Here is a 27,422-nt window from a genome sequence, read left to right on the forward strand (position 1 = left end):
TTAATCATAAAATGAGAGCAAAGTATCATGAAAAGATCTGTACAAGCACCTTGTATGTAGAGGGAACCTCTCCTTAAGCTCCCGACAAGAACTTTCTTGGGCATCAGACAAATCACCTGCATCTTCCAAAAGGGCATGATGAGCTTTATACATGTCACAACAGCTTTTAACAACTTGCAAGCACTTTCCACCTTCTCCGCCTGAACATTCAGCTCACCCCTCACCATAACCAAGGCTCACGACATATTGTCTTACAGAATCAGGTCAGGAGAAAGGGGATGAGATGAGGTCTCAGAGTGAGCCAGCACTGGAAGATATGCTCCTGGACACTGGTGTGGGGAGTTGGAGAAACATCCTGTAGCCAGGGGAGAGCACAGACACACCAAAAGGTAAGCAAAGGGATGTCCTGAGGGCGGCAACAAGCTCTCCACCCTTCCAGGCAGCCTTCCCATGCTCTGCTGCTGTCTTCAAGAAGGAAGAGGGATGGAAGAGGTACTCCAGACCCAAGGAGTAATGTCAAGCAGCCACAGTAACCCCTCCAAACAGAGTCTACACCAAGCAGTTCTACTGCTTAGCAAAGGTAGCAAGCAGAGGGGAGAGGGGAAATCAGCAGCACAGCAGACAGGCTCCCATGTAATGTCATCACCACCACTTTTCCTGGAGAGTTTATCTGGAAAACCACCGTATTTCTACTCCAAGACAGTCTGCTGATTACCTAAGCACTTGTCTCTGGTGTACAATCTGATAATCAGGCCTGGTCTTTCTTTGTGGACAAAGAGGCCAATAAATCTCACCCTTTGTAAGTAGAGGTGCCTAGACAAAGCCCTTTACTGGCATTTAGCAAAATGAGTATTTTTCAGAAAACATAAACCAGCAGAAAGTCAATAACAAGTGCTGGAGCAGTTCAGGCAGCAGCTCTGCAAGAGCACATCCTGGCTGTGTCCCTGGGGTCTCAAGCAAACCTACACCAGTGGCACAGGGACAATCCCTGCACCTACCTAGCAGCACCCCACTGTTTAGTAAAGTTCACCTGTGGCTCTCGGGGCAGGGTTTCAAACTCAGCCCCAGACACAGGCCCCAGGAACAAGCCCAGTTACACCTCCAGCATGATCCCACTCTTGGACCTCTTGGCAGACCCAGCAACAGGCCAGGCAACTGCCAAGCCAGGAGGGAGAGGGGCCATTCCGGGCACTAAGTTGCAAGGGGTACAGCGTGGGGGTGACCAGGAGCCAGTGATGTCAAGGCGAGGATTAAAACCAGCTTCCTAAGCCATGCTGTTAATAAGAGAGGACTTGCCAAACCTGGTAAGTGGGACCTTTTTGTACCATTGATACACACAGGTGGGGGTTCTGCAATCATTTTGCCTGCTGGCCTCAGTACTGCCCATTTTCATCCAACTCTGGACACAATGCCAGACCAAGGTTAGCGGCAGAGTCTGCAGCAGAACGCTGACCTGGGACACCTGTGCCCATCCTGGACTTCTGCAAAAGCACAGCCATCACACACACACACACACACACACACACACACACTCACTCAGCTTCGCTTGCTTCAAGGCTCCACACAGGAGACACAAACTCCTGCTCCAGACCCCTGAGAGCAAGAGAAGACCGACAGACCGTCACTGCAGTATGGGCGCATTAGATGGGCTGACTGTTGGTCACAAGGTCATCATCCAGAGAACCTCTGAATGTCCCCAGGCTGCAGCAGGCTGGAGGCTCCGTTCAGCTCACCAAGCTGAACCACCAGCACACACCAAGCAAGTCGTGCAGACTGTTGTGCAAGAACAGAGCTGCAGTCTTTAGCAGCAGGGGAAAGGATGTAATAGAAGGATTTCCAGAAAAAGGAGTTTTGGGGGGAGTTAATAAGACAACTTCTCTCCAGAATTTAGGTGACTTGCAAGGCAGACATTTTGGGCTCAGCTCTAGAAGATGACGTTGTCTTTAGCAAAGATCAGGTGCAAGCTGTGAGATTTATCACATTTGTACAAGCATACGTCCAGCAAGTCTCACGGGGATAAGGACAGCCAAAGTAGTTGTCCAGCCTTCTAGCATTAAGGTTGCAAAACCATTTCCATTAAAACCTTCTGTTCTCACACATTTATAGCTTTCTGAAAGCTCCTCTCTGGGGAATAATGTTTTCTGTGCTCAGTCTTTTTTTTTTTTTTTAAGTTTAAATAAAATACCTTCAGATGGTTTTGAGTTACAGAAGAATAAAAATAAGTATTTGTTTTTACAATGTGAAAATATGGAAGGGGCTGGTTGGTCCTGGAGGGGACTCCACCTAACACAAAGGAGTCATTTTTCATCAGGTTAGTACAGGTGGGAGAAGCCCTCCAAGGGCTTAAGTCTGCAGCCACAGAGGTAGGGGGAAACATACCATGGTGTTGATGATTCTAGACAAGAAAGGGACAGAATGAAGAACTTAAATACACTGATTCCCACAGTCAGCATTTTAGTCATTGAGCTGGCCAAAACTGAACCAGTGGACCGACAGGAAAAAAAACCCAAAGCAAAAGGAACTTAAAGTTTCTTTTGATGATAATGGCAGGGAGGAAAAACACATTTGGAAAAATAGTTAACTTTTTGGGTTGAATGAAAAAAAACCCAAAAAATCCCCAAAACCAACAACAAACCCCAACCCCGGCTCCTCAATTCCTTTGAACCCTCAGGGATTGCATTTACCACCTTCATTCCATATCTGGGAAAAGGTGTCCACAGCTCAAGAGCATCTGCCCTCAGCAATGAGATTAAGCAAGTAAAGAGACGTCACTTCTCCAGAAATCATTTCAAGTGGCCCACAATTACAACATCAAAAAGACAGTCCTAAAAATACAGACATGAATTATCCTACCACTCTGAAGGACTCATCAAATCCCAACATGCAGGCCCACAGGTGAGTCATTTACTGCCTCTGCACCACACATATGCACAGCACTTTATTTCCTCAGTCCATGCTCTCTTCAACCTTCTCCACCACAGAGCAGCACAGCAAAATCACAAGAGCTCACAAAGAGGTTACAGGATTTTGAACATCAGCTAACACGAGTGTGTTTATTTGGTGGTCACCCAGTTAGATGTTTGTTAGTTGTAAATTCACAGCTAGAGTTATTTATGAATCCAACTGAGGTCTTTATATGTTATGGCAATAACAAAAAATGATTCTCGTTGTCATTAACTCAAGGCTGGCATGACACGCTGCCTTGCAGCTGCACCGTGAAGAGGCGACCCAAGTCCCTGGTGCAATGGAAACCTGCTTCCCAGAGAGACTCTTGGAGCACCAGGGAACCTTTGCACTTTACCTCTGTACAGAAGGGCGTAAGCTGGGGATGCACCACAGGCTGAACATACATGTGAAAGGTGGATTCGATCTCCATTGTCCTGCCATTCAGCTTCAGGATAGGGAATTCGATGATTTCCTGAATAGGGCAAAAAGAAAAGCAGCTGTTCATTTAAAACAAACAAGAAACAAAACTGGAAATTATCCCATCTAGCAAGGTGGCCTGATAGTCCCAAACAGAAATAAACTCAACACAAAGCTCTGCAGAAGTGGGAAGGTGATGCTGCAGCACAGAGCACGTCCAACACCATCAGAACAGATGAGGACGATGCTGATGCTCATCGCAGCTGGGACGGGCAGCAAGGAGGTCTCTGTGCTCAGCACTGAAGCTGCACACATCACTGCTTAAGCTGAACCTAAGGAAGGTGGTCTCACAGCACTCACACGTGCTACCCAGGGAACATGGAGATGTACTCGCATCGGGCTCGCAGCTGTTTAGGACAGCACAGGGGCTGTGCCCTCCCCAAGACCAGTCTCAGCCTTTCCAGCCCACCGTCCTTTTGGTGGATACTATCAGAGAGACAACAGGGACTACTGCATGAAGCACCTCCTTCCTCGGAGACGCTGAGGAGCACTGCCCTCCTCCAACAGACTGACAAGAGGAGCTGAAAGCTCCCCCCCAAATCCATCCCTACGGGATACAGCACAGTAGCAAGCCCCGCTTCATTTTCCTCTTTGTAGACAATTTATGCTGATAGAGAAATAAAAACGTTCCTTCATCAGAAGAATGTTCAATTATTTGAATAATCAGCAATCAAAAATTTACATGGACCTGTTAATAAAAAGTTTAAACAAATCCAGTTGCGATGGATTTCTCAATTATTAAAAAATATACATGAAATTAAAAAAGCCGCCCACTGAATAAAAGCGATAAAATCCTTTGTGTTCACCCCCCTCCTTCTCCACTCCCTTTCTTCCTTCCAGTTTAATGTAAGAGGAGAAGTGACAATTTGTTTGGTGTCTTTAAAGAATAATTTGTCTATGTTATTTAATAGAGATCCATGGCACCAAGGTTCTGGAGTGCAAATGAGCCCGCTGAGTGATATCCATGCAACAAGCCTCTCAAATCACTTCTGGAGAAAAACAGAGAGAGGGAGAGAGAATAAAAAAAATATTGCTTTTTAATATTCAAAAACAGTTTGCAAAATTTAATCAAAGCAGAGCAAAAGCTAACATTTTTACCACTTTGACATTTTTATTAGCGCTTTCATAAATTTTTAAAACATGAATGGAATTAGTTTAACAACAAAAAAAAAACTGCCTGAAAACATCTGGAAGAGACAAATAAGAAATAATAAAAAATGAAAAAAAAATCCAACTCCTGTGAGTAAAATTAGCATGTGAAAAATGCAGCCGCTGCAGAGGAACTAACACACTTTTTTGGACCATGGTTGCAACCCTCATGACCTGCAGGCGGAAATTATCGTGAGGTTACACATATGAGCTGATGACATCACCACCCCACTAGGCAGCGGGAGGGCAAGAAACTGGGTGGGTAAATGGAAACAACAGATAATTTAAATAGCCAGGAGAAACGCCCGATTTCCATGGTGGGCAGAGCCCAGAGAGGCAGCATAGCAGCTCCCCAGCGCAGCAGGGGCACAGCCCAGACCAGGGCACATGGAGAGCACGTGCTGCTGAGATGGAAAGTTAGAAAAAAATGTAAAAAAAAAAAAAAAAAAAAAAAAAAAAAAAAAAAAAAAGTTAACAGTGTTGAAGTGCCCAGGTGTAGACGTTGAGCAGTGAAGCTGCAAAGGACGCAAGGCTTAAGCATTTCCTCATGGTCAGCTGAGCCACACCCTGTGCGTGCTACGCTGGATGAGGCAGAGCAGATGGCTGGGCACATCCTTCCCCACAGCTGTACCACCCCACTGAGAGTCACCAACTTTTCCCAGGAAAGAGAGCAAACTTGACCCAGGGGTTGCAAGAGAAGGAGAAGGCACATGCCAAACACTTGAGCGTTAGCCAGATTGCCTGTTGTGGTGCAGCCAAACTCACCAGCTTCAGCCACCCGGGAGGACCCATGGAAACACAAGAGAGAAATGCTGGATACAGCTGATCCTCCCTTCAAAAGGGCCACCACAGATAGGCTCTGAAAGCAGCACATTTCTGTTCAGAAGGAAAACAGACTGCAAAGTTTGAAGTCAATGGACAGGCCGCCATAACAGAGCCAGGCTTAACTGCAGGATAACACCATCCCATCTTTCAAATTGGTCTGGGGCATCTCACTGCCCCTTAGGTCTGCATCCCAGCCAGAGGGCGACCATGGAAGCAGGCAAGCCCACGGCAAGGCGAGACGAACATTCCCCTTCCAGAGAGGGACACACACCGGCTGGATTTCACAGCAGGGCTGTGTTGCAATGCTGGGATGTGTCCTAAGGGACCAGAAACATCCTCAGGGGCCATCAAGTGGCTGGATGCAAAGAGACACTGAAAGACAGCCTGCTGCTGATCTGATATACAAAGGCGTCACTCGCCTTCCAGAACCAAAGGCAAAAAGCACTTCCAGGAGGGTCGGATTAAGACAGACGGAGGAAATAAAAAGCCATACTAAAAAAAAATGTGGAAAATTTAACAATATCCAGAATTACTGTAGGTCTGTGGGAAGTGCATGGCCAGGAGCAGGGGTGGAACCCCAGAGGCAACTCGAGAATCTTAGGAGAAAGTGCAGCCACTCTCTTGGGCTTATTGGGTCAGTTTTTGAAGCAAGTGGTAAAGAACCTTTCCCAAAAGGCTGTTTATCTGCACGCTTCCTATAGCAGAGATTTTTCCAGTCTCTGGCAGTGTTTGCTCCACTGGTATCTAAGGCAACAGATACCAGCCCCATGAAATCAGCCCCACTCCTCACTAACGACGTTAGCCAGTCCTGCAATGAAATTTAACCTGTGACACTGCTGTACTTTTCATTTAAACTTTCATTTGGAGAGAAGCAGTGTTTGGAGACCCTGCAGTTTGTCCTGCTAATAAAGACAAGTGTTGGGACCTTTAAAGGTGCCATTCATCTTTTGCCTTTATTAAATTCAATTTTCTTAAGCCCATGATACATCATGAAATTAAGAGTTGACATTCCTGCAGAAACAAAAATATCTATCAAACATAAACAGAAAGGGGGGAGAGAAGAGGCCTCTATTACCAAGAATTTATGGCTTAAAGTTGATCTGTTTCCACTTTTTTTCTCTCTCTCTTTTTTTTTTTACAAGCATATGGTTTGTTTTAGATATCTGAAATGTTATTACAGATCTAGAATTTCATTAGTAATTATTATGAAACGGTGAGCACTTAGACACTCACACACACAACCAACCCCCCAACAGACTGTGATGCAGGAAGGCAGCCGGGTGCTCTCTCACGTTTCACAGCAGCCCAGTGAGCTCAACATGCTCAGCTCCATCTCCACCATTCAAGGACCTTCACTGCTTCTTCCCAAGCAGGAAAGGTGAAGGAAAGCAGCATGAGGGAGTTAAGGGCAGAGATTCACTGACACTTCCTTTCTTCTATCAGAGCCTGATCACCCGTAAGTGTTACCTTGAGAGCCTCACATATTTCCGCTCCAACACTGAGTAAATGTTCCAACTTTGGCAGTGATTTGTGCCAGCAGCACATGGGGCTTCTAAGTCTTCCCTCTGCCCCCACCACCAGCTTTTCCTTATAGCACAACCAGGAGTTATGGATACGCTAAAATAATGCTGAGGGTGTCCAGAGGCTGCAAATAGCCGCGAGCTACCAGAAGAACAAATGTACTCATTTGAATTTTGCGAGCACTGCAATTAGGTATTTTATTTAGCACTGCAAAGTAACTTGAAAGGAAATCCAAGATTCAAACCAGCACCAATAAATAAGCGGCTTTTTATTTTCCTTTCATTGTCAGAAAAGTTGAACATGTTTTCTGTTGAGAAATTCTGCACAAGGCTCCCAATTACAGGCATTTGCATTTATATTGTTGGAACACAGAGCTTCTAAAATCAATATTAACACGCTTAAAGAAAAAAACATCAGCACCCTGTCCCTCCCCTCAGCTGTGCCCCCAAACACAGTAATAGGAACCTACAGAGCCAGAGGCTTATACAGATCCATTACCAGGTCCGTTCTCTTTACAACAATCCTGCATTTACCATTTCAAGGTACTTCAAGCAAATCTGTGTGACAGCTTCCAGAGAACTTTCGTATTTTCCAAAAAACCAAGGGTATTAAAAAAAAAAGTTCCAGGTAGAAGCCTCCTGTGCAACCTGGCTGTCCCAAGCCAGTGGGTTGAGCAGCAGCAGGGTAACTGTGGCATGGCTAGGGACTTTCTTCTAAGAGGGATTTGAAAAATTCTTAATGGCATATGAAAGCACTGCTATAAACCCAGCCTTTCCCTACTCAATCGTCCTACATGAAACTCCCCTCCCTTTAACACTGGAGCAGGGATGCACCAATTCAGCTGTCTTGATCTTCTTGCTAATAAAAGAAATGAACAAGCACATAACTACACTTGCTAACCAATTTCTTGTCAGAGAAGAAAGCACCTGAAATTACACTAATTCCCGCAGAGGAACTTTTTTGCTTATCCTTTTGGATCTGGGTACCACTAACATCATTATACAGAAAGAATAAAGTGCTCAGCAAGAGCTTCCCAGCTCTCAAAACCTTTTAATCCAGAAGCATATGTACAAAGTGGACAGGGCACGCTTCAGGACACAGAGTTATATATTTGAGGAAGACTGTATGGCCTATTCACTTCAAAAACTACCAGAAAATAATTTATCCCTTACTCTAACCCCCATGTGAAGAAGTTTAATAAACACAAGAATAAAAGATGCCCATAAAAATCAGAGCTGACTGCTCAAAATGCAATAAAAACAAGCAGAGGCTGTTGAGAGAAACGGATTTTGTCTGATAAGGAAAAGCATAAAACTTCTTACCAAAAGAACCTTTTACACCTTCAAAAAAGGTAAGGGCAGAAGAAGCAACGGAGTGTCTGTGGAGGGACAGAGCCTCAGTACCAGCTCTGTCCATTGAACCATTTTGTTCAAGGATGGTTTTTTCCCCCCCTCTCTTTAAAGAAAAAAAAAGTCATTTTATGCACAAGGAGCTTATTTCTTAAACAAACACTCGTGTTTTTGATTTACACCACGGGCTGCTCCTAAATAATTTATGGCGGGTTAAATTTATTGCACAGCCCTGGCCGGCTGCAAATTCGAATTGCCAAATAATTAGATTTTAGGGCAATGCTTATAAATTATCCACCGATTTGTCCGGACTTGTTTGTCAGTTGCTTTGTGCTTCAGGTCATCTTTGGCATTTCGCTGTTTGTGTTTTAATTGCTGATTTACACTTTGACAGATGAGAGTTGATGCCTCCAAGATCGGGGAGAGGGTGTGGGGGGGTTGAAAAGCAGAAAGAATCAGAGCTTTTAAAGCCTTGTGATTTTCCTTTTTTTCCAAGGCAATTAAAATCGAAAAGGGACATAGTAAGGACAGCACTAGCCTAACAGATCTGCCTCCCCAGTTTCCATCCTCTGCCTTAATTATTATTTTAACTAAAGCCATTTCCAAGTGAGCAGCCTTGCACTGGTCCTCAGGGGCAGTAACCAAGATGACCTCATAGGTCTTTTCCCCACTTCTAAATTTTTATTAAACTAACCAAAACAAGTACCATAAAGGCAACACCTCTCCAGTGCGGAATAGCAGGACTTCTGCTGAATCAGGGCTATGCTGGCTTTCCAGAGGATGTCTGCCTGCACACACAGCACGGAGCCTCTCAGCACTTCAGTCCTGGCTAAGTTACTCTGTGTACTGATTAAACCTGTCAAAAGGTCTTTGGGGAAGCAGCTGACCTCCAAATTTCTTTTTTCTACCACTACCTAGCTTAAAATACACATATGCACACACCTAACAATTTGATACATTTTAAAACAACTACTATATCCCAGAAAAGTGTGAAGGGAAATACACATCAAAAACAAAACACAAGAGAACTGGCAGGAATATGGGAAGATCACAAAACACTGTGACAAGATGATGTGAAGAGCAATTCTACTGCCTGACCATTGAATAGCCAATGCTTCTTCTTCCCCCTGCTCTCAGGTGAATCTCATTGCCTACCCCCAACACTCAGGCACTGAAGCCCAATGTCAAAGGCTGGATTTCCTCAAAGATAAATTTTGAGTTGCATTTTATGTTCTGCACTGACATCAAACATGGCTCTTATTTCCCAGTGCTTCCTTACAACTCTGAGGGTGAGGGACCATTTCTCTTTCTTTAATAGAAGCTGAAATCCCCATCTAATCACATGCCTCCAGGAGCTTCAGCTTTAAAAGAGACATCTAGTCCATGCACCTGCCTGAGGGCAGCATCATCACCCCCTAAATAATTTCTGACTTTGTCTAGGCTGTTTTTACCGACTCCAATAAGAGAGACTCACACACTCCCCAGGCACTCACTCTATCCTCCTGTTTCATTAGTCTTATCATTGGAAAGTTTTTCCTAATGTCTAATCTGAATTTCCCTTGCTGTTGTTTAAATTCCTGACTGCTCTTCCTACCCACAGCAGACACAGGCCAGAACATTGCCTTTCTCATTTTTGCAACAAAGACCTCATCTTATATACACCTCTCATCACTGCACTAAACACAACCCCAATGCCATCCAGCCTGCACTCACAGTTGCATTTTGCAGACCCCTGGTCACACACACCGATTCTCTTCTTCACCCTTTTGAAATAGTATATATATTTTTTTTTTTTTTTAAAGAGTATGGGAACCAAAGTGAAGTACTTCATCAGCTCAAGTCCCTTCTTACAGGGCCAACAAAAGGAGGATCCACGTCTCACAAATGACACTTTTCTCCTAAACTTACTGTTGTGGTCCTTGGGAGTTTTTCATTCCTGCCATTGCACCTGAAATCTTGACAGCAGGCTCACAACCCTTGCCCTGCCATCCTGAACAAAACTTTCAGTAATCACTTCCTCCCAGGCTAGTTCCTACCTCTCACCACCAGCATCATCTCTCCCTGCCAAAACCCACTAAGCTATTCTGATTTTTCCAGCAGGACCTAGACATCAAGAATAAGGCAGAATTTCCCTCCTCTTTTCACACATGGGATGAGAAATATAGACCAACAGACATCAACACTTCAACTTGTTTCTTCAAGCACTATTGACATATATTTAACCACCCAGAACATCTCTACTGACACAGCCAACAACAATTTAAGCTTGACAGTTTGGGAGAAGTTTAGCACTCAATCCAGGTTAAAAACAGCACACATGCACATTTCCAAGTACTACCTTTGCACTGCAAGATGGCAACGACACTATATCCTTTTTCACATCCACTCCTCTCTATGGCAGACAAAAAGCCTGTGCAGTCCCTGTTGCAGAATTATCACATCATTTCAAGACCCAACCTCTTCACCTGATATTGAGCAGGACAAATGATCAATGTTCCCAACGACACTAAAACATCTGGGATGGGTAGAAAGGGCACATTAGTGCATGTAAATGAATACCCAGGGTTTTACAGACATCACAACTAGCTGCTGATGACAGCGCATTTCTGCCTGACAGAGAGGAACTAAATAACGTTACAAAGAGTATTTTGCCAGCTAACAAGTGCACAGACCAACAAAAACAACACAGGGATGGTTGCACAGCAAGCTTGGCATAAAGGGGAAAAAGCCCACAAGATTTACGCATGTCCTGTGTCCTTCTCACTAAAAGGGTTGAGTTGCATTGCTTCTTTATGAGGAAGGTTTTGTTCAAAGTGAAGACAAGACCACTTTAACACAGCAAAGACCATTTCCCAGGAACCACAGCAGCCTGAAGAGCACCATCCCCAAGTAGCACTAGATGGATGCCATGCCATAAAAGAATACTGCCTGTTTTTAAAACATTATGCTGGGAGTGATGCAAAATACTCCCCATACCTCAGAGGCTGCAAAAGAGCAGCAGGCACACACCAATCATCGACAACTGCACAGGGCCACGCACACAGCAGGACAGGCACAGCAAATATACAGACCTGTGACATCCACCCCCTTCACTTCAGAAATGCACAATGGGAGCAATTCCAGCAGCACATGTAGCCCTCATCAGTGGCTTTACGGAGAGGTGAACAAACCTTTAAACACGATCCAGCAGACTTGCACATTCCTGAGCTAGCCAGAATCTTTTCTTTTCAGGGTGACTGCCGCTCAACTGCTTTCTGCTGTAACAACAAGTCTACTTAACTTTGCAACTTGTCACCTAAACGATGTGTAATGTTTGCACAGCTAAGGATACAGTGTTCAAACAGCACAGGTGGGGAATTGCACGCTGGGATGCATAACTGATGTGGGGTCTCCACATACTGCAAGGGAAAGGGCAACATGACTGATTGCTTTAAAGTAGTCATCTCATTGGCCTGTCAATAACCAGCCAAAAGCTGAGCAGGTTAGGTCAGGTTAGGACTGCAGCCATTGGCCACCCGAGTGCCTTGGTATTTTAGAGTTGTTGCTATAATAATGCTGGGTTTATATCTTTAAATAAGAAATTGCTTTGAATCTTTTTTCATACATGAGATGACTTGCCTGGTGGTCTCATGGTTGTGCTCTCCAGGAGATTTGGGTTCAGTAACTGTTCATGTGCTCTAGCTCATCAGGGTTTAAATAAATACAGCTAATGCTGTTGCCTGAAGTTATAACCCACCCTGTCAGATTGACATGGGTCACAGTAAGGTTGTTCCCACTTGCTGGGAGAATGAGGGAGATCTCCAAGGCAAAGTGAGTGCAGGTCTGAGATGCCAGGTGCGGTGTAACCCTCTAAAGCTACAAGGCCTAAAGAAGTTTGTTCAAAACTCAATGCAAACAGGAAAATCCATCTGAAAGGGCTCTTATATGAACTGTTTCCTGCCACTCTAGGAACTCAAAGCATTCTGATGTAAGACCAATGGCATAACAACAGCCATAACTGGCAAAGAGATGATAAATATATATATTTACTTACTTTCAGTAAAAAGAAAAAAAGCAACTTTTAAGTTGCTAAGTTAAATGCATTTTTAACAGCATTCCTCTAGAAACAGTATTGTAAGAAGCTGAATTGAGAAGTAAGTAATTAAAAGTACACCCAAGCCTAAGATGCATGAACATAGGTAATTGCAGATTAATATTCCACTATAATACTTATGCTGAGTTAAAGTTGCCATGGGAAACAAGCCTGAATTTCTTTACTTTTCAGCAACTCACAATCATCCTCAATAAGGGTTTTGGCAGGTGATTTCTAGTGCATTGAGCTTAACTGCCACACGAAAACAGTGCTAGAAGAAAACTACTACGTGGGGATGTCTAGATAGAACAGGCAGGCACAGGCACACACATGTCCTTTATCCACCTCTGGGTAGGATTGTGACAATGTCTGTTACTGTGTGAGACATCTGCATTCCTATCCTGGCCTTCAGCTGGGATTGCCTTGATGCAGTCTCCACAGAAAACCACATGGAAAGCACACAGAAGGTACCTTGCAGCCTGCTTCCCAGCAGATAAGCAACCCCTCCATTGCTGCCTCCTGCAAGAAGTTTGTGATTTCAAGGACAAATTCCTCCAACAAAGTAGCTTCAGCTATGGCTCCCAAGGCAGCCTCCCTATCCTCTACCTAGTCACCTATGCAGAGAGCTTGGCAGGGACTGCACATCTTTTGATATGGCCTAAATTTGGTGGAAATCAACATCCATTCCCATTACAAGGTCAGTCTATAAATCACAGCACCTCAGGAACAGAGACACACGGCTCAGTTGTCCCTGCTGCAGGAACAAAATCGCACATAGAGCAGGACAGGCAGCTGTACAGATCATCACAGCCACTCCAGCTGCACCTGCCCGTCACTGGGAGCTGGAACCACAAGACGGATGTCCAAGGGAAAACACCTGTAATGTCTTTTACAGCAGCACTCAAGCAAATAGAGACTGAACCTGATATAACCTTCTCCTTCATTTGTACTTAATATTATCTTACAGAAGGACTGGCTCCTATTTGTTAATACACTTTTGCAAATCACAATATGTACTATGATCATCCAGATTTGTTTGTACACTTAAAAATAAATTAGTCACTGAACATCTGCTTAGTCACAGTGTCAGTGTTTACGGTTTTGTTGAAATGGTGAGTGATGTTTTGTATTTATTAGTATATCCAGTTTCATTTGACAGCAATTATAATTAAAAATTCTCCCCAAATAACAATCTAAATGCATGCTAAACAGATTTGAAGTATCTAGGATACACTAACAAAAAATATCAAGATATTTTTGCATTTAAAAAGAACTGTTTAGGAGGACACAGAAAACATTGTCTGTAAACAATTTATTCTGCTTCTGGTCACAACCTTCTTCAGCAATGAGAAGATTTGAACATTTCATACATTCCCTTTACAGAGTTTGAAAGAGGCAAATTTCTAGTTCCCAAATGATTATCAAATTTGAGTGAATCTGAGACACTCAACACCTGAAAAAACTGACATGAGAAAAGGCAACTTTATCATTACCAAAGGCTCATTTAGCAGCTTAGCAACTCCTAGATACAGCTCCTCCTACCAGGTCAGAGGTCTGATGCTCTTTTACACTTCCAGGCAGTAGACATCCAGAGCTTGAATTTTATTTGATTTTCATTTAAGTAACTTCAATAGATCAGAGATTAACATCATATATAGAAGGCTAATTTCAAATTCAGCTTTGAACAGATCTGATTTCTACCTTCAGACTTTTTATATTTAAACCAAATCATTTCTTTTCATCCACTTGGCTGAAGTTGAACACAAGATACTTGGCTTGCTGACTGAAAGAGGCAAACCTTCTTACTGCATTAATAAAATAAGGTTACAGGCAGCCACAGATGTGTCTGTGGAGCTGCTTAACACAGTCACTGAAAGCACTGACCACCATAAACATTGGTGTCTACAAGGACAAAGGGACAAAAGAGCAAGACTCCCACTTATTAATGCATCTTCTCATGAAGCTAAAGCTCCAGAGGTACCCAGCTCTATGGGCTGACAGTGTATAAAAGCAGAAGGTACTTATAAACTCTTACCAGACAGTAAAAGAAAAAACTCAGAGCTGAAAAATGAAACACACCACCACAGTTCAGGGTCCACCGACCTCCACAGAATGACAGCTCTCAACTGACCCCACTGGGCTTCAGATCACATTCCAAAGGCACAAGGTAAGCTTTAAAGAGATGCGAGAGGCCACCCATAAACATCTCTTACTGCCAACCCCTAATGACCTTTGGCTGGCTAAAACACTACAAGACACAGACTGTGCAGTTAAACCCCCCCACGCCTTCTTTTCTCTCTGGGATGGTCCCATTATTCATGAATACATCCAGAAAACCAAAGAAGCTGAACAGTTTCTATGTGTATATAAACAAGCACTTTGATGGAGGGGCCTATCTGCTGAAAGCTATCAGAAGTCAGGGCTGCAAGGATGCTCCCGTTCCTTTGTGGGTGTAGGGCAGGGAACATGAAGTACCCTTGATGCCTGACCCAGGAGTGACTGGTAAAGCACAGGCCAGCGGCCACAAGGCACTCAGCCAGCAGTCCCAGCCACTGGAGCCACAATGCAGATGGCTTCCCAGGAGAATACCACTGTCCTTGACCCTCCTTGATCCCCATTACAGAGGCCATACCACGAGACCTCAGAGAGAGATTGGACAATATGAAAGGGAATGGAAATGAAGGGGTCTTTAGGGCTCACGAATGAGCATGAAGGACTTCCCCAGGGATAAAGCCAGCAAGGTTGCCAGTTACAGAGGAGCACGAGTAAATACAACGGGAGGGGGAGCAGATGTGGCAGTCACACATATTAGTGTACATAAAAAGACAGCTCTTTCAATAGTTTCTAGTAAGAAGCCAGAATATTTTGAAGAGCAGTTAGTGAGAAATGTGAAATGTGCTGTATGGTGGCAAGTGAACTCTTTCAAGACTTTTAGGCTGAACTGGCTAAATTTACAGCTCTGCTTACCCACTTAAAGTAACATGGATCCCAGCTTAGCTTAGCACTGTATATACAGCCTTCTCATCAAATCCCAATGTATTTGAATTTCATTGTATCTAGACTTCTATTTTGCAGGCATTAAAATAAAAGCAGAAGAACTATCAGAATCACAGTGAAGATCAGCACCTGACCATTTCTAGCTCCCAGGTCTGACCTCAGACCAAACCTCCAAAACCTGTCTATCAATCCTGCAGTGAAAGATCCTGTCACTAAAACTTTGCAGAAAACATTGCTGAAATGCACGGCACCATTTGCTCACCATGATATACAGCTTAGCAGCAACGAGGACAAAAGCCATGCTGGTCAGCAAAGAGATAAGAGGTAGGTAAGGGCATCAACTAAAGTCTCATTTTATAAAGCTTCCCAATTTTGGCAGGCACCTTCAGCCTTTCCAGCTACGTTGAGCCCCACGTTGCAAAAGTAATTTCTTTATTTGTCAAACTAATTTGTTGGTGAGGATGTGAGAGACTGACAGCCCTTTCAACACATTATATGATGCAGACAGGCACTGAACACAGCAGACTGGAAAAACAACACTGAAGAACATCTCCACCTTAAAGGTGCTATCTCACCAACAAAATATATAGCAGATCTGCATTGGCCCAGACCATTACTTTCCCTGGCAAGGACTTGGGGACAAAGCTCCTTAAAACAGTAGTAATCATATTCCACTCATGCTCCTTTTTACTGCCAGCTGTAAACTAGCTCCACATGCATCATGGTTTTGCATCAAAATGTGCACAGACCAAACCCATATCCAAAGGGACAAGGTAGATCCAATTTACAGCTTTGACAGGTCTGTGCACCCGAGGCGGAGCATGCAGGAAATAGCCTGACATCTCACTTGGAGAGTGGTTAAGAGCCTGCTAGCAGAACTGGATGCAGAGCCACAACAGCCTCCCACAAGGAGCCAGCAAAAGAGCAGAGAATTTGCTATCCATTTTTCAAGAAACACGAAGGGCAGGCAGCACCCACCAAGGCACTACTGGGCAAGACAGGAGTCAAGTTTGATCCTAACTTGCAGCAACCCTGTGTTAGGACAAGCACGGCACTGGGAAATGAACACGCTGCATCGAGTCACTTCAGTAATGAGACATCACACGGAAAACTGCTTAAGCCTTTCATATAGTAGAAACAAAGCACAAGGAAGTTGTGCAATTGGTAATATCAATGCAGGTATTACCAGCAACACATGCAGACCAATTGCTTGGCAGAGGAGGGTGAGTTCGTTTTAGACTCAGAAATTCTGTTTGTTCGCTACCAACCTAATATCAGGGTTTTTTTCTTTTTAGTACAGTTTTCCAGTTGAAAACCTAGGCACATCCTGCTGACAACTGAGAATATTTTTACTAATCTGTTCTACACTACTATGGAAGAACTGTTTGCAGAAAAGCTCTGTACTTCATCTGGATCTCTGTATGTCTTAAGTGGTAGAGCACTGGAAGATCTCTCTGAAGCTGAACTCTTCCTGCCTCAATACATTCCAGAGTTAGAACACAGGCAAGATATTTGATCTTGCTGAAATTATCTAAAAACTGTTTTTCTTCTATACTTAGAAATACCATTATGCTGCACATATTCTCATCATTCAAAATATTCTTTTCCTAGAGCTGTTCACTAACAACAGCCTTTTTCCTTGCAGAATCAACACGGCTGCCATCTATTAATGCAAGTTTCCAGCCAAAAACTTTTAGACCCTTCCCAGTTCAGACAAATGACAAGTACACGTGACTTAAAGATGTTTTCAATAACACATGAATTGTCACTTCCTTGATGGAAATCAGACTCCTTCATTCATTCTCACCAATTCCTGGCATTGCTCCTGAGACAGCAGGTGACTGGCAAGAGGCCTGGAGAACCAGCAACAGAAAGTAGGTGGGACAAACCAGAAAAAATTAGTGAGCCAGCACTATGCTTTCTCCTTTTACCTCTCAGAAGAGCAGCAGCAACTTGCAAGATGATAATTAACAGGATTAACTATTTACCTGAGGATGAATCTGCGGTTTATCACATGTAGCCTCAAAATCCAGCACTAAGAAGTAGTGATATCTCTGTGGAGGGAAGGATGACATTGCTGCCATGGAAGCTCCAAAGCCGTGGGACGCCAGTTTCCTGCTTAGGATGGAGCTGAACCCTTTGAGAACACCAGCTGGGAGGAGGAGGGACACAGCTTGTCTTGCCCTTGAAAGTAAGTTTTGGGGAAACTTTGCTGCTCCAGTATGGAGAAGTGCTATCATTGAACATCCAGAGGCATCTGAAACTGAAGAGAGACTCATGTTACTCATTCACATATACATCTCATCCCTACTGGTATCTCTTCACTGTCCTCCTCTGACAGGGATTCCCTTTGTGCTTCCCAGTGGACGTTCCAGCATCACAAACCCGAAATAACACAGTAACCTGCCCTAAGCAGAACAGATGACATTTGGACTGAGCTTAAGGTGTCCAGAATCACAGGCAACTGAAAATTAACCTCTGCAAATGACTCTAAATTAAGAACTATGAGATACACAACAGTCATGGCTCCAGGCACCAGATCACACCCCATTACAGCATTGCTGAACCTCATTACAGCACAACACAACACGAACCAGCTAAAACACAGAATATCCAATCTAAGCCCTGCTGAAATTTCTGAGGCCTTTCATCTTTTCACATACAATGCAGTTTCTGATACACGGTAAAAATAAAACACAGCAATACACATACCAACACTACAACTTATCCAAACAGCTTGGCCCTGAAATGCCTGCCAGTTGCACCAAAACACTGCACTTCCATTACAAACGCAGGTGGCTGGTGGCTGGAAGGCTCCTCCCCAGGAAATGTCTCATTTGCTCTGTATTTAAGGTTTCTCAGAGATACTGTTTTAGTGCTACACACCATTTCTTACTTCAGGTATTTCTCAGAGGAGGGTATCAGTTCAACTAACCACACCCAGAGACTGCAGGAACTGTAAAATGCAAGCAGGACTCTATAGGTTACAGTCTCCGTCCCAAAGAAGTATCTCACTCAGCCATCACCTTTTGATGCTTTTATTTAACAAACACTATTTAATAAATTGCATTATTCGTGTGAGACTACCTGGATTTCCCCTCCTGCTATTTTTCTTCTAAAACTTTGCAGGAAACAGTTGCCACGATTGTCATTATCCAAGATGGGGCAGCCTCAGGACTGTTAATAGATGTACAGGGGTGAGAGTTCAAGCCCAGCTCTTGGTGTTACATGGGTGGGTACAGGAACTGATAGCAAAACAAGCAAATTACACCAACTCAGTCCTCTTGAACAAGGGTAGGAGTGCCCCCTCTAACTGGGTATGCATACATACACACACACACCTTCCTACATAAATATTTAAATCTATCCCCACAGCTGGTCCCACTGCTTGTGGAAGAACTCCATCACATGACATGCTACCCACCTGCCTTTTTAGGAGCACAGCCTCCCCACACCTGTGCTGGCTTTTTGTTCTACCATGAAGGGATGGAAGCAACCACCATGAGACAGGGAGACAAAATGGCCATGGCAAAACGGGGACTCGCTGCTCATGAACAAAGTCACTATTTGCACAAAAGGCAGCATTTGCTCTCACCCATCCGTTAGTCTGTCAGGTAAATAATGCACGTGCCAAAATACACACTTAATGAGGTAAATAATACGCCTTGAATAACGGCTAAATCTGTATTTACCTGCGAGACCAGGGAAACTCGGAAGGACCAGATTAGGAGATAATTGCAGCTAAGCAGGTTGTGTGCTTCGAGTAAACATGCATTTGGTAACCTTCCCTTTCCAGGGTTTTGAGTGAAAGGCAAAAATCAAAGGAGTTGAGATGTTTAAGACCGAGACAGCGCCCACACTGCAATTCCATGGCATATATGCATCCCCTCTGCTTTAAGGCTATCATGTTTTGAAGCTGTTTGCTTTATTAAAGCAGTGTGCCAGGCAGCAGGTCCCTTGAAAACTGAAAACTCAAGTTGCAAAACCAAAAAAAAGAGCCCAACATGGCATTTATTTTGAAGGGGCTCAGTTCAGTACCTATTGCCTTTCCATCTACAGCTTTGGCTGTCATTGAAAAATGCATTACAGCCAAATAGAAGTTAGTTATACTTACTTCTAACATGTGCCAGATAAGAGATATTTAAGGTATACATGCTTTAAATCTTCAAGCTACTATGAATCTAAAAGCTCATCACAACAAATATAATCTCTCAGAATAAAGCAGCTTGTAAACTAGTTGCAGGAAAACCTGGTCCTTAGCCTACTGCATAAAGTAAAATACACAGTTGGAGTGGGGGAGGCAGGCAGGCTTCAACCCCTATATCAAACACAGGCAATAAAACACGTATTATCCACCCACCCACAGCAAGATCTCTAATATATCTTAACTGGCAAGACCAGGGTATCTGAAACGGACCCCATGAATCTTCAGCCTGGGTTGCACTACACACAGTGGTGCAGAGGCTCCTGAGCCACTGAGTCCGTGACAAAGGTTAACCAGGCACCTTGGCAAGATTCAGGCGTGGTCCCACACAGACACGGCAGCACCATGCCAGACCCTGGCATGGCAGGTCAGTGTCACACAAGTACCGCGTGACATCAGTGGAGGGAAATAACAGCCAACATCCCGTGCCAGTTTACACTAACAACTTCTGCAGTGGTCCACGTCTAGCAACAGGATCAGGCTCCCCATCCTAAAAGCAGCCTCCCTCTGCACTCTCCCATGTAGCAGAGGGAGCAGTGCTCCGAACAAAGGTGCATGAGTGGGGTATTGCAAGTGGATTTCCCTACACAGGCAGCATACAAATAAGGGTAACCCCACTGCAAACTCTGCACCTTCAGCCAAATGAAGTTTTAACGGTATGTTTACCCAGCCACTGCTCTGGGTGCCCTGGGAAGACCTCACATCATCTTCTTTGGCAAGGTCAGACTGCCTCAGAGCACAAGATAGCTGGTGAGCAAACACACTTTATTAGAAGTCATGTAAAGCATTTATAATGGCTATGACAATGCAAAGCACTAGTAATTATCCTGTATTTTTTTCCAACAGACAATGATATAAGCAATGCAGCTTCAAAAATTAAAAACCCAGCTCTAGCCGTATAAATCCACATGTTCAGTGATTCCATTTCCAAACCTACATAAAACACCACATATATATTTCTTATACACACAGGATCAGATTATAATCTCAGACAGTGCAAGCTGTCACATCTGGCAGTCAACCCTACTAGGTTAATATTTCATATCACACAGCTCAAATTCCTCACACAGATACGTATGAAATGTAATGGGACCATGAACTGAGGTTGGACCTCGGGAATTATTTTGACAGATTGTACACAGACCTAGGAAAATGTGACAGCACTTTACATTTGCTACATGCAGTAAGATGGGAAATGGCCGTATGTGGTGGGTTTCAGCTGGAAGATAAAGTTTGTGTTCTGTGCTGTATAATAGTGTGTGTCCCATGTGACAGTACTGGCTAAAATCAGCATCTATATTTTAAAAATAAATTTAAAAAAGAAAAAAATTCTCTGGACATCAGCTGCAGGTACCAAGACAAGTTCAGGCTGACCATAGCTCTTGCTTCTTTAGCAGTCCAAGCACATGGTACTAAAGCACGACAGTTTGATCACCAGTAAATAAGGAAAGCAAAGAGAAAGGCAAGAGCCAGCTGTAGCCACCAGCTTTGCCAGGGGTCCCACTGAGCGTGAAGCAGAGAATCTGCACTGGCAGCCGTTGCATGCCAGGCTTCCTACTGGGAAAGTTGCTTAGGGACAACCAAAGCAGCAAGGAACAAGACAGGGAACTCTTGCCACTGAAGAATGCTGGTGACAAGAGCCAGGAGGGCAGTGCAAATGCTGTCCCCTGCCTGCAGGGCAGCCCCAAAGCTACAGAGATGTGCACCACACAAGCTCCAGAGGATTCAAATTCATCAATGGCAAAACAAATTAGCCTACAAACTTGAGCTTAATGGCTCCTGGCACATAACACAAATATGAAGTTTTTACAACTACATCTAATTAAAATTACAGTTTGCCTTTAAGCCCAAAATATTCCTCTTCACTGTCCAGTTTGATAAGCTGAGTAGGGAAGGGGCAGGAAGACAACACCTGACTTCACAATGGAGGGGTGACCCAAGAAATTAAATTTTATGAGAGCCTTTTCTTACATGTTAAGTAACTTTGTTATGGCAAGACAGCCCTCCTGTTTATTACAAAATAAACAAACAAACAAGAAAACCCCCCCACTAATCTACACTACAAGACACACTGAAATTTAAAAATAAAAGCAAGCAAGCTCTGGGAGTAAAATGCTTCAGTTTATTGTGCAAAGCCTGGGTAGGGGCAGCTGTGACTCCTGGCCTCCAACATACGACTGAACTCAAGGCTAGAGCAACCACAACCAATCAAAAATGTAAGTCAGGTTTGTCTATTTTATTAAAATTATGGAGGGAGATAGTTGGGGTAATAGGGATGCTTTCTGTAAAACAAAATTGCATACATTTAGCAACACCTGGAACACAGTATAACAAAAAATGCAGGACTTCAATTTTGGTAGCTGTTCAAATGCATACTCAGAGGTCAAATGTGAGCCCATATTTCACTTGTGTGAAGACATAACTGAAGAACAATAGAGATAACTCAGGATTATTTTTTAATCAACCTTAACCTAAACCCGAATATTTCATTAGATGAACTACAGTCCAAAAATGACACCACCTGGCTAGCCTGTGAGGCAGGAAATGAGAGACTATGAACAAGACCAGCTTATCCACTCTCACCACTCAAACTTCCAAAAAGAAAAAAAAAACCAACATAAAGTAAAACAAATAACAAAAGACAAAGCTTTTAGAACTGTTTAATAAAGTAACACAATTTTAGACAGGTAAATTTGCTTCTTTAATTTGTTAACCTCACAGTATCATCACTTGAACATGAGAACAGTATACAGCTGCACTCCCTTCACGTTTGGCTGGGTTTGTCTCCGGCACTGCTAGACAACCACGCCTGTGTTTTGGAAAATTTGTAATGTCGTGGCATGTCTATATGCTGCCCCATCATTACTCAGCTCAGATACAACTTGGCATCCATCATTTTGTTTTTACAGCACTCCACAATCACACCCAGGCTCTTCCCACTGCCGATGAGGAGGTCCCTGTTCTCAAGAACTTACAGTCTAAAATTAGAAGCAATACAAGTGAGGGGAACAACAGAAAAGAACGAGGGTTACAGGATGAAAGTTGGGCAACTGCTCATCTGGGAGAAACATGCATCTTGGTAGGTCAACTGAAAAAAATAATTCATCCTATACAGGCACTGGTTTCCCTCTGTATGGTCATTACGGAAGAGGTAAGTGAACACAGAAAAGGCTGACTAAAGGATGGAGGGCACTCTTGGGTTAAGGAACGTCTCTCCCATTTCTTGAGCTCATTCTTGCCGCTGGGTTCCTTGGCTGATTTGTCAAAGGCACGACCAGACATGTCAGAGCACCAGAATCTCTTCCATTGTGACATCACAGACGCGATGGCTTGTGAGATCACAATGTGCGAGGCCGAAGGCGCTGATTACTTAGGGAAGCACTTGCTGGAGCTATGGCACCCTACAAGGCTGGGAAACAAACACATCTCAGTTCACTTGACAACACAGTGAAACCCACATGAGACTCCACACCAGCAGGACATGAACTTGTCTGAACAGACCACCCAGAAGCCGTCCCAAAGATGCACAGCACAATTCCACTCCAATTTTATTAGGCCACCTCTGCTAGGCAACCCACTTTCGTCAGCTCCTTGACTGGTCTCCTAAGACAGGCTTTGCTGTGTATTTTTAAACCTTCTCCAAGAGTAACTGCAGATGAGCAAACGGGTCTAAGCTGGAGTCTGAAGAAGTTCCACACAGCAAAGGACTGGTCACTTAGAAGAAACGTAGAGAAAGGAAAGAACAAAAATTAAAACAAAGAAGCAATAACAGGGACACATACAGCAAAAGCTGAAGAGGAAGAACAGATTTGCTATTAAGGAAAAGAAAGTTGCACAGGATTAGACCAAAAATCCTCTAGTCCAGCCTCCTGCCTCTGTCTGGGAGCCATTAGAAAATGCACCAGTGTGAAACTACACAAAATGAAGTTAACCAAGCCAATAGTTCTGGGAGGCCAAAAGGAGGCAGACCTGTCCTTCCCTCCCAGTCTTACTCTCCTGCTGATTACATTACACCAGTTCCTGAGCTCGTCTGGCCCTTCTGTGAGCCGATTCAACCACAGGAACCTATAAAAGGACTAGCACAGCCAGAATAAAACACAATTAAAACAAGATAGTTTCCGGCTGGTTTAGTGAGACGAATTAGCTCAGGGCCAGGCTGGACAAATACCAAAGCTCAAAGAAGAGAATGGGCCCACACTGGCAGAGGCAGGAGAGACATAAGCCACTGGGAGCTGTTGGTCAGCTCAGCCTCTCACCAAACCACGCACTCAGACCAGGACAAAGACACCTGGGATGACGTGGCACTTTGCAGAGAATGGAGAAGTCATCTTGGCTCTAGCAGCGTAGACACATTAAACTTGAATTCACAAAGCCCATCAGACCATGCTGTCTCAACCTCATATAATGCTGGCCCTTAAGTTTCCATTTCCTTAGTCAAGCCCAAAGGCTTAACAGCTTTCAGAAAAGTTTCTGGCCTTGAATTGCAGCATGAAGAATGGAGGTTCCCCAGTACCTTCAGAACAGCTTGTTCCAATGGTCAATCAACTCGCTGTCAAAAAATAATATGTCTTAGTTTTCATTCAAACTTTCCCAGCCCTGGTCTTTGAGACAAGTTCTGAAATTTATGGCACTTCAGTGCTCTCAATCCTCAGCACAGCTCCCAGTGCCAGGAGCCAGAGATCTGTAGCTACTACGCATCTAGTCAGTAAAAGCTACTATTGCATATTGGCCTGATTTAGTGGAAAGGAGACATAGTAGGCCACCCTTTGTTTAATGGAATCTGGCACGCATAATTACTTCATTTTCATACACATGAATGCCACAGTTGTTCAAACCACTTATACAGCTGCACACCTTCGTTATCTGAAAAATGAAGGTTAACACCTGAGTGCCAAATGAATCCCCGCCTGGATCGGGGAGACAAGATTTGCATTGCTCGATAAACTGGTAACTTTTGATCTTCACAAATGAACTCAAAAGTGTTAAAAGAAAGCCAGAACTCTGGCAAAGCTCTGTCCTGATACACTGGCAAAGGCTCCAAGCAGGGTAGCAGCTACAATGGGGCATGGTTTCCACACAACCCAGTCTCAGCCCAGAAAATCCTCCAGGGAAGATGTTGACCCTAATATTCAACCACAGAAAAGTAAAAAAAATTATTGTAACAAATACAGCTGAAATTAAAAAAAATTTTTTGTTGTTTGGAAGAGAAGTATCTTTACCTGCACAACATATCTAGAGAGAACATAACTTTTCAGCTGGCCAGAGGCCAGCTGAGATCACCTCTCTTAGGGAAGGGAAATGGTCCAAATGGTCCCTAGCACAGCCAGCACTTCTGCTCTAGGTTATGTTTTGACAGCCACAAGTTGTCCAGTTCTTCCCTCATTCCCCTGCTTGCCATGGCACCATACTGGTACATTAGCTCATCACTACTAGAGTGAAACACCAGGAGTCTCAGCAGGACCATTTCGAGCAAAAATACCTGCTTCAGCTCCAAGGACAGACTTGTGACAAAAGCACAGTTGCTTACAGCCTTCCATGCTCTCCTGCAAGCCCAGGCACAGTGGGCAGTCCTGCACCATTTACCTGGACGTCACCATACCTGCACTCCACAGCCTTGAGGCCCTTCACTGCAGGCGGCTACAGGACTGATACAGGGACAGGTGAAGTGCAAATACTTCACACACTGAAGTATCTTCCAGAACTCTACTTCCAAATTTTAGGGGGTAAAAAAAAAAAAAAAAAAAATCGAAATCAAATTAAGGCCTACCAAAGTTTACAGAATCAAAACAAGATAAGCACCAAACCAGCTGCAATCAGGCCTTCTAAAGAAAGCAAACTGAAGTATCTCTCAAGTGCAAAGCAGAAACTTTAGGTGCTATCAGTGTATATTCAACCCACAGTCTTCTTTATTTAGCATCAAGCACATAGGCATTTTTTAAAATTCTTTAATCACTTTCTTCTTTTGGATTTTGGTAACACTCAAATCTGTCTAGACACACTAACTTTACAAAAGAATACCAACCCCAACACACTGTTCATGTAGAGCAATCCAAAGTTTGGGATGAACAAGACGCATAAAAGGTCAACAGGGCCACTCTTTGAAACAAAACAAGCATTTAGTCCACACTGTAAATTAACATGAAAATTCAGTTGCAAAGGGCAGAATTCAGTGCTTCAAAATGGAAGCAAAAATATCTGAAATAAAAAACACCATCTGAGATCAAATTTCCCAAGCCTACGCAGTGAAGACTAACCAACTGGACTTCTAACATACTACTGAATTTCAGAATAATTCATTCTTGGATAAAAGTTCAAATGTCAACTTTAATATCAAGTGATATGCGATGCTACAAAGTTGCAAAAAGACACTACAGTACAAAAGAAATTCAAGTTACCAGTAGAAAGAAATCAAGTAAAATCCTCAAACAGCTGTCAACAGCATCTGATGGGACAAGTGCTCTGGAGATGTACTTTCCTGGAGCCCTGCGTACCTCATCCTTCCTGAGGCACAGTGCAAGCATTAACATATTAGAAAACTTGCTGGTCCCTTGCATCACAGCTTGAAAGAATATTAAGAGTTCAGACTAAACAGCAGCTGTCAATCCACCATCTCTGGAACCAAAAGCTCAATAAAGAAACTAGGTAAGTAAAGAAGTAGCAAAACAAATGTTACACTTATTAGCAAACAGGCCAGCAATGACCACGTAAATCCACCAGACACAGGACTTGTAAAAGACAAAACATAGGCAGTAAATGACAACACCTCTTCATACATCTCAGTTTGGAAGAAACACCTGTAACAGCATAGCAGCAAGAAAACAAAAGGAGAAGAAATTCCTACTGCCACTCAGGAAACAAGTAAACAGACTGTACTTCTAAGCTTTCTCAAGTTTACTTCACTCTCAAGATATGAGACAGGTGATCTGTTCAATCTCACAGGGTAAAAAAAATAAGAAAAAAAAAATTCAAACCTCCTACTCCCTCATTACTTCCACCTATGAACCTCCACATCCCAAAACATAAAAAATCTTTGCTGCTGCTGCTGCCTCCAGCTCAGCCCGTGCCCACCCCCTGGGCAGACGGGCTGTTTTCCCTTCCTCAAGCCCTGAAAGCGACTGATCCCGCTCCAGCTGGGATGTGGGGGACTGCTGCCACCGCCACCCTCAAGACCTCCCGTCACGGCCGCGCCGGGGAGCGGAGGGCCCGGCAACCCGGGCGTCGAGCGGACGAGGCGCCTCCACCCCGCGCCCTCCCCTCGGGCCGGGGCCGCCTCCGGTCCCCGCCGGCACCCCCGCCCCGCCCCGCCCGGCCCGCAGCCCTACACGCCGTCCCACGCCCCCGGTTGGAGCCCCGCCGCCGCGGGGGGCCGGGCCGCGTCCCCGCTCCGCGCCGGGCCTTTACCCCCCGCCCCGGGCCACGGCGGCCCCACGTCTCCACCAGGCCTGCGGGGCCCCCCGCGCCGGCCGAACCCCGCAGGGCCGGGCCGAGCCGCCGCCCGCCTCCCGCACCACCCCCGCGGCGGGGCCGCCCCGGCCCGGCCGGGCCCCGCGCCCCGCACTCCGCACCACGAGTGCCCGGCACCGCCACTCACCGCCCGCACTCTGACCCCCGACCCCGCGCTGAGCGGCAGCGCCGCCGCCCAACCGCAGCGCCGCCCGCCGCCGCCGGGGGCGGGGCTTCCGACCCGCCGCGCCCCCTCGCGCAGGCGCGTGCCGCGCGCCGCGCCGCGGGGCACGCTGGGGATCGTAGTTCCGGCCGTCCGGCCCCGCCGCGTGGCTTCGCCTCGACGCCGCGCCGGCCCCGCCGGGCCCCCGGGCGCCGATCCCCGCCCCGCCGTGCCCGGCGGACTCTCATCCTCTCCTTACCGACCCTACTCCTCGTC

General features: G+C 44.7%; 1 protein-coding gene across 2 annotated transcripts in view; it reads right to left on the minus strand.

Annotated features, from left to right (window-relative positions):
• Window positions 1-27,194, minus strand: part of ERI3 (ERI1 exoribonuclease family member 3) — a 130,500-nt gene extending 103,306 nt beyond the window's left edge. The window contains exons 1-3 of one of the 2 annotated variants that reach the window (XM_048313661.1): window positions 27,132-27,194; window positions 17,325-17,599; window positions 3,302-3,418 (exon numbers count right to left, since the gene is read on the minus strand). In XM_048313661.1, the coding sequence (XP_048169618.1) occupies window positions 3,302-3,418; window positions 17,325-17,576 (369 nt within the window). In that variant the 5' untranslated portion in view covers window positions 17,577-17,599; window positions 27,132-27,194. The other variant, XM_048313663.1, reaches the window with a different exon arrangement.
• Between the last annotated feature and the right edge of the window lie 228 nt (window positions 27,195-27,422).

The sequence above is a fragment of the Corvus hawaiiensis genome, chromosome 9 (assembly GCF_020740725.1).
Source record: "Corvus hawaiiensis isolate bCorHaw1 chromosome 9, bCorHaw1.pri.cur, whole genome shotgun sequence".
In the NCBI taxonomy this organism is placed as follows: domain Eukaryota; kingdom Metazoa; phylum Chordata; class Aves; order Passeriformes; family Corvidae; genus Corvus; species Corvus hawaiiensis.